The 8,811-nt window shown below is 62.9% G+C and overlaps 2 protein-coding genes across 2 annotated transcripts in view; both read left to right on the forward strand.

Moving 5' to 3' along the window:
* The first annotated feature begins 574 nt into the window (after window positions 1-574).
* On the forward strand, window positions 575-1,403 carry LOC138862164 (mucin-7-like). The gene is made up of 2 exons (XM_070123341.1): window positions 575-1,048; window positions 1,350-1,403. Exons 1-2 carry the CDS (start codon window positions 575-577, stop codon window positions 1,401-1,403), a joined length of 528 nt encoding a protein of 175 aa, XP_069979442.1.
* Window positions 1,404-5,373: 3,970 nt separating this feature from the next.
* LOC138862165 (uncharacterized) overlaps window positions 5,374-8,811 on the forward strand; it is a 4,467-nt gene continuing 1,029 nt past the window's right edge. The window contains exon 1 of the mRNA XM_070123342.1: window positions 5,374-5,895. Within this exon, the coding sequence (XP_069979443.1) occupies window positions 5,374-5,895 (522 nt within the window). The remainder of the gene's footprint in view (window positions 5,896-8,811) is intronic.

An 8,811-nucleotide genomic window follows, 5' to 3' on the forward strand; every position in this document is an offset into this window, starting at 1 on the left:
ATGATAATGATATTAATAATGATAGTAATAATGGTAATAATAATAAAAAGAAGAACAATGATAATGATAGTAATAATAATAATAATAATAATAATTATAATAAAAAATAACAATGATGATAATAAAACAAATAGCAATGATGATAATTTTAAAAAATATCAATGATGATAATGGTGATAATGATGATAATAAGGAAAATAATGACAATGAAAAAATGATAATATTACGATAATGCTAATTACAGCAACATAAGTAACGATAATAATAATTATGATAACGATAACAATGATAATAATATGATAATGACAATAATAATAGCAAAAAAAATGATTAGGATAATAATAATGATATTACTAAGAATGATAATAGTATTGTTAATGACGCACCATCATCACCACCACGGCAGCCCCACCCACTGTCACCACCAAGGCAGCTCCACCCTCCATCACCACCACGGCACCCTCACCCACTGTCACCACCACTACGACAGCCCCACACACTGTCACTACCACGTCAGCCCCATCCACCGTCACCATCACCTCGGCAGCCTCCATGACAGCACCATGACACCACCATGACAGCCCCACCCTCCATCACCACCACGGCGGCCCCACCCACTGTCACCACCAAGGCAGCTCCACCCTCCATCACCACCAAGGCAGCTCCACCCTCCATCACCACCACGGCACCCTCACCCACTGTCTCCACCACCACGACAGCCCCACCCACTGTCACCACCACGGCAGCCCCATCCACCATCACCACCACCACGACAGCCCCACCCACTGTCACCACCACCACGGAAGCCCTACCCTCCATCATCACCACAGCAGCCCCACCCACCGTCATCGCCACAGCAGCCCCACCCTTCATCACCACCACGGCAGCTCCACCCTCCATCATCACCACAGCAGCCTCACCCACCGCCACCACCACCACGACAGCCCAACACACTGTCACTACCATGACAGCCCCACCCACTGTCACCACCACGACAGTCCCACCCTCCATCACCACCACGACAGCCCCACCCTCCATCACCACCACGGCAACCCCACCCTCTATCACCACCACGGTAGCCCCACCCTCTATCACCACCACGACAGCCCCACCCTCCATCACCACCACGACAGCCCCACCCTCTATCACCACCACGACAGCTCCACCCTCCATCACCACCACGGCAGCCCCACCCTTCATCACCACCACGGCAGCCCCACCCTCCATCACCACCACGGCAACCCCACCCTCTATCACCACCACGGCAGCCCCACCCTCCATCATCACCACAGCAGCCCCAACCACCATCACCACCACAGCAGCCCCACCCTTCATCACCACCACGGCAGCCCCATCCTCCATCATCACCACAGCAGCCCCACCCACCGTCACCACCACAGTAGCCCCACCCTTCATCACCACCACGGCAGCCCCACCCTCCATCACCACCGCCACGGCAGCCCCACCTTCCATCATCACCACAGCAGCCCCACCCTCTATCACCACCACGGCAGCCCCACCCTCCATCACCACCACGACAGCCGCACCCTCCATCACCACCACGGCAGCCCCACCCTCCATCACCACCACGACAGCCCCACCCTCCATCACCACCACGACAGCCCCACCCTTCATCACCACCATGGCAGCCCCACCCTTCACCACCACCACGGCAGCCCCACCCTCCATCACCACCACGGCAGCCCCACCTTCCATCATCACCACAGCAGCCTCACCCACCGTCACCACCACCACGGAAGCCCCACCCTCCATCATCACCACAGCAGCCCCACCCACCGTCACCACCACAGCAGCCCCACCCTTCATCACCACCACGGCAGCCCCACCCTCCGTCACCACCACCACGGCAGCCCCACCCTCTATCACCACGACAGCCCTACCCTCCATCACCACCACGACAGCCCCACCCTCCATCACCACCACGGAAGCCCCACCCTCCATCACCACCACGGCAGCCCCACCCTCCATCACCACCACGACAGCCCCACCCTCCATCACCACCACGGCAGCCCCACCCTCCATCACCACCACGGCAGCCAGACCCTCCATCACCACCACGGCAGCCCCACCCTCCATCACCACCACGGCAGCCTCACCCTTCATCACCACCACGGCAGCCCCATCCTCCATCATCACCACGACAGCCCCACCCTCCATCACCACCACGGCAGCCCCACCCTCTATCACCACCACGGCAGCCCCACCCACCGTCACCACCACGGCAGCCCCACCTACCATCACCACCACGGCAGCCCCACCCTCCATCATCACCACAGCAGCCCCACCTATCGTCACCACCACGGCAGCCCCACCCTTCATCACCACCACGGCAGCCCCCCCCTCCATCATCACCACGACAGCCCGACCCTCCATCACCACCACGGCAGCCCCACCCTCTATCACCACCACGGCAGCCCCACCCTCTATCACCATCACGACAGCCCCACCCTCTATCACCACCACGGCAGCCCCACCCTCTATCACCACCACGGCAGCCCCACCCTCTATCACCACCACGACAGCCCCACCCTCTATCACCACCACGACAGCCCCACCCTCCATCACCACCACGACAGCCCCACCCTCTATCACCACCACGACAGCCCCACCCTCTATCACCACCACGGCAGCCCCACCCTCCATCACCACCACGACAGCCCCACCCTCTATCACCACCACGACAGCCCCACCCTCCATCACCACCACGACAGCCTCACCCTCTATCACCACCACGGCAGCCCCACCCTCTATCACCACCACGACAGCCCCACCCTCTATCACCACCACGACAGCCCCACCCTCCATCACCACCACGACAGCCCCACCCTCTATCACCACCACGACAGCCCCACCCTCTATCACCACCACGGCAGCCCCACCCTCCATCACCACCACCACAGCCCCACCCTCTATCACCACCACGCCAGCCCCCCCCTCCATCACCACCACGGCAGCCCCACCCTCTATCACCACCACGGCAGCCCCACCCTCTATCACCACCACGACAGCCCCACCCTCCATCACCACCACGACAGCCCCACCCTCCATCACCACCACGACAGCCCCACCCTCCATCACCACCACGACAGCCCCACCCTCCATCACCACCACAACAGCCACACCCTCCATCACCACCACGACAGCCCCACCCTACATCACCACCACGGCAGCCCCACCCTCCATCACCACCACGACAGCCTCACCCTCCATCACCACGACAGCCCCACCCTCCATCATCACCACGACAGCCTCACCCTCCATCACTACCACGACAACCCGACCCTCTATCACCACCACGGCAGCCCCACCCTCCATCACCACCACGGCAGCCCCACCCTTTATCACCACCACGGTAGCCCCACCCTTTATCACCACCTCTGCAGCCCCACCCTCCATCACCACCACGGCAGCCCCACCCTTTATCACCACCACGACAGCCCCACCCTCAATCACCACCACGGCAGCCCCACCTTCCATCACCACCGCCACGGCAGCCCCACCCACCGTCACCACCACCACGGAAGCCCCATACCGTCACCATCACCACGGCAGCCCCATCCACCGTCACCACCACCACGGCAGCCCCATCCACCATCACCACCACCACGGCAGTCTCATCCACCGTCACCACCACCACGGCAGCCCCATCCACCGTCACCACCACCACGGCAGCCCCATCCACCGTCACCACCACCACGGCAGTCTCATCCACCGTCACCACCACCACGGCAGCCCCACCCACCGTCACCACCACCACGGAAGCCCCATCCACCGTCATCACCACCACGGAAGCCCCATCCACCGTCACCGTCACCACGGCAGCTCCATCCACCGTCACTACCACCACGGCAGCCCCATCCACCGTCACCACCACCACGGAAGCCCCATCCACCATCATTACCACCACGGCAGCCCCATCCACCGTCACCACCACCACGGCAGCCCCATCCACCATCACTACCACCACGGCAGCCTCATCCACCGTCACCACCACCACGGCAGCTCCATCCACCATCACTACCACCACGGCAGCCTCATCCACCGTCACCACCACCACGGCAGCTCCATCCACCGTCACCACCACCACGGAAGCCCCATCCACCGTCACCACCACCACGGAAGCCCCATCCATGGTCACCACCACCACGGCAGCGCCATCCACCGTCACCATAACCACGGCAGCCCCATCCACCATCACCACCACCACGGAAGCCCCATCCACCGTCACCACCACCACGGAAGCCCCACCCACCGTCACCACCACCACGGCAGCCTCATCCACCGTCACCACCACCACGGCAGCCCCATCCACCATCACTACCACCACGGCAGCCTCATCCACCGTCACCACCACCACAACAGCCCCATCCACCGTCACCACCACCACGGCAGCCTCATCCACCGTCACCACCACCACGGCAGCCTCACCCACCGTCACCACCACCACGGCAACCCCATCCACCCTCACCACCTCCAGAGCAGCCCCATCCACCGTCACCATCACCATGGCAGCCTCATCCACCGTCACCACCACCACGGCAGCCCCACCCTCCATCACCACCACCAAGGCAGCCCCATCCACCGTCACCACCACCACGGAAGCCTCATCCACCGTCACCACCACCACGGAAGCCCCATCCACCGTCACCACCACCACGGCAGCCCCACCCACCGTCACCACCACCACGGCAGCCCCATCCACCGTCACCACCACCACGGCAGCCCCATCCACCGTCACCACCACCACGGAAGCCCCATCCACCGTCACCACCACCACGGCAGCCCCATCCACCGTCACCACCACCACGGCAGCCCCACCCACCGTCACCACCACCACGGCAGCCCCATCCACCGTCACCACCACCACGGCAGCCCCACCCACCGTCACCACCACCACGGCAGCCCCATCCACCGTCACCACCACCACGGCAGCCCCATCCACCGTCACCACCACCACGGCAGCCCTATCCACCCTCCATCACCACCACGGCAGCCCCACCCTCTATCACCACCACGGCAGCCCCACCCTCTATCACCACCACGACAGCCCCACCCTCCATCACCACCACAGCAGACAGACCCTCCATCACCACCACGGCAGCCCCACCCTCCATCACCACCACGGCAGCCCCACCCTTTATCATCACCACGGCAGCCCCACCCTCCATCACCACCACGACAGCCCCACCCTCCATCACCACCACGGCAGCCCCACCCTCTATCACCACCACGGCAGCCCCACCCTCTATCACCATCACGACAGCCCCACCCTCTATCACCACCACGGCAGCCCCACCCTCTATCACCACCACGACAGCCCCACCCTCTATCACCCAACACACTGTCACTACCATGACAGCCCCACCCACTGTCACCACCACGGCAGCCCCACCCTCCATCACCACCACGACAGCCCCACCCTCCATCACCACCACGGCAGCCCAACCCTCCATCACCACCACGACAGCCTCACACTCCATCACCACCACGACAGCCCGACCCTCTATCACCACCACGGCAGCCCCACCCTCCATCACCACCACGGCAGCCCCACCCTTTATCACCACCACGGCAGCCCCACCCTTCATCACCACCTCGGCAGCCCCACCCTTCACCACCACCACGGCAGCCCCACCCTTCATCACCACCACGGCAGCCCCACCCTTCATCACCACTACGGCAGCCCCATCCACCATCACCACCACTACGGCAGCCCCATCCACCCTCACCACCACCACGGCAGCCCCATCCACCGTCACCACTACCACGGAAGCCCCACCCACCGTCACCACCAACACGGCAGCTCCATCCACCGTCACCACCACCACGGCAGTCTCATCCACCGTCACCACCACCACGGCAGCCCCATCCACCGTCACCACCACCACGGCAGCCCCATCCACCGTCACCACCACCACGGCAGTCTCATCCACCGTCACCACCACCACGGCAGCCCCACCCACCGTCACCACCACCACGGAAGCCCCATCCACCGTCATCACCACCACGGCAGCCCCATTCACCGTCACCGTCACCACGGCAGCTCCATCCACCGTCACTACCACCACGGCAGCCCCATCCACCGTCACCACCACCACGGCAGCCCCATCCACCATCACCACCACCACGGCAGCCTCATCCACCATCACCACCACCACGGCAGCCCCATCCACCGTCACCACCACCACGGCAGCTCCATCACCATGGCAGCCCCATCCACCGTCACCACCACCACGGCAGCCCCATCCACCGTCACCACCACCACGGAAGCCCCATCCACCGTCACCATCACCACGGCAGCCTCATCCACCGTCACCACCACCACGGAAGCCCCACCCACCGTCACCACCACCACGGCAGCCCCATCGACCGTCACCGTCACCGCGGCAGCTACATCCACCGTCACCACCACCACGGCAGCCCCATCCACCGTCACCACCACCACGGCAGCCTCATCCACCGTCACCACCACCACGGCAGCCCCATCCACCGTCACCACCACCACGGCAGCCTCATCCACCGTCACCACCACCACGGAAGCCCCACCCACCGTCACCACCACCACGGCAGCCTCATCCACCGTCACCACCACCACGGAAGCCCCATCCACCGTCACCACCACCACGGCAGCCTCATCCACCGTCACCACCACCACGGCAGCCTCATCCACCATCACCACCTCCAGAGCAGCCCCATCCACCGTCACCATCACCATGGCAGCCTCATCCACCGTCACCACCACCACGGCAGCCCCATCCACCGTCACCACCACCAAGGCAGCCCCATCCACCGTCACCACCACCACGGAAGCCCCATCCACCGTCACCACCACCACGGAAGCCCCATCCACCGTCACCACCACCACGGAAGCCCCATCCACCGTCACCACCACCACGGAAGCCCCATCCACCGTCACCACCACCACGGCAGCCCCATCCACCGTCACCACCACCACGGCAGCCCCATCCACCGTCACCACCACCACGGCAGCCCCATCCACCGTCACCACCACCACGGAAGCCCCATCCACCGTCACCACCACCACGGAAGCCCCATCCACCGTCACCACCACCACGGCAGCCCCATCCACCGTCACCACCACCACGGCAGCCCCATCCACCGTCACCACCACCACGGCAGCCCCATCCACCGTCACCACCACCACGGCAGCCCCATCCACCGTCACCACCACCACGGCAGCCCCACCCTCCATTATAACCACAGGAGCCCCACCCATCGTCACCACCACCACGGAAGCCCCATCCACCGTCACCACCACCACGGCAGCCCCATCCACCGTCACCACCACCACGGCAGCCCCATCCACCGTCACCACCACCACGGAAGCCCCACCCACCGTCACCACCACCACGGCAGCCCCATCGACCGTCACCGTCACCGCGGCAGCTACATCCACCGTCACCACCACCACGGAAGCCCCATCCACCGTCACCACCACCACGGCAGCCTCATCCACCGTCACCACCACCACGGCAGCCCCACCCACCGTCACCACCACCACGGCAGCCTCATCCACCGTCACCACCACCACGGAAGCCTCATCCACCGTCACCATCACCATGACAGCCTCATCCACCGTCACCACCACCACGGCAGCTCCATCCACCGTCACCACCACCACGGCAGCCTCATCCACCGTCACCACCACCACGGCAGCCCAATCCACCGTCACCACCACCACGGCAGCCCCATCCACCGTCACCATCACCATGGCAACCTCATCCACCGTCACCACCACCACAGCATCCCCATCCACCGTCACCACCACCACGGCAGCCCCATCCACCGTCATCACCACCACGGAAGCCCCATCCACCGTCACCACCACCACGGAAGCCCCATCCACCGTCACCACCACCACGGAAGCCCCATCCACCGTCACCACCACCACGGCAGCCCCATCCACCGTCACCACCACCACGGCAGCCTCATCCACCGTCACCACCACCACGGCAGCCCCATCCACCGTCACCACCACCACGGCAGCCCCATCCACCGTCACCACCACCACGGAAGCCCCATCCACCGTCACCACCACCACGGCAGCCCCATCCACCGTCACCACCACCACGGCAGCCCCATCCACCGTCACCACCACCACGGCAGCCCCATCCACCGTCACCACCACCACGGCAGCCCCACCCACCGTCACCACCACGGCAGCCCCACCCTTCATCACCACCACGGCAGCCCCACCCTCCATCACCACCGCCACGGCAGCCCCACCCTCCATCATCACCACAGGAGCCTCACCCACAGTCACCACCACAACAGCCTCACCCACCGCCGCCACCACCTCCAGCGCCGCCACCAGAGGGCCGGCGATCGGGCAACACCCGACATCTCGGTCTAAACAACATGTAAATGCTCGGAGTTCAGGCGCCCCCCGCTGAGTCGCCTGGATTTATGTTTCCCATTTCTTTATTTTTACCCTACTTATCTCCTCTGGTTTGTTCATTATGTTATCCATTTTTCATTCGTTTTTCGGAGGCGATTTTTGGGGGCCTCGATGGGGATTTTTTGGATTTACTTCAAGGGGATCAAATATGCGATTTTGTGAAAGCTATTTATCTTGATGTGAGTTTCGTATGTATCAGTTTCGAATCAGAGGCATGTAATCAAAGGAAGAAATCTCCAGGTTCGTTTTGTTATCTATCCAGCGAATTAATTTAAGCTACTTAATTTGCCCAAGATAAACGGGGAGGAAGAGTGAAGAGGTAAATTCACAGAAATTAGACATTGTCGTCATTTTTCCGAGACACTCCTTCA

Source organism: Penaeus vannamei, chromosome 7 (genome assembly GCF_042767895.1).
Source record: "Penaeus vannamei isolate JL-2024 chromosome 7, ASM4276789v1, whole genome shotgun sequence".
In the NCBI taxonomy this organism is placed as follows: Eukaryota; Metazoa; Arthropoda; class Malacostraca; order Decapoda; family Penaeidae; genus Penaeus; species Penaeus vannamei.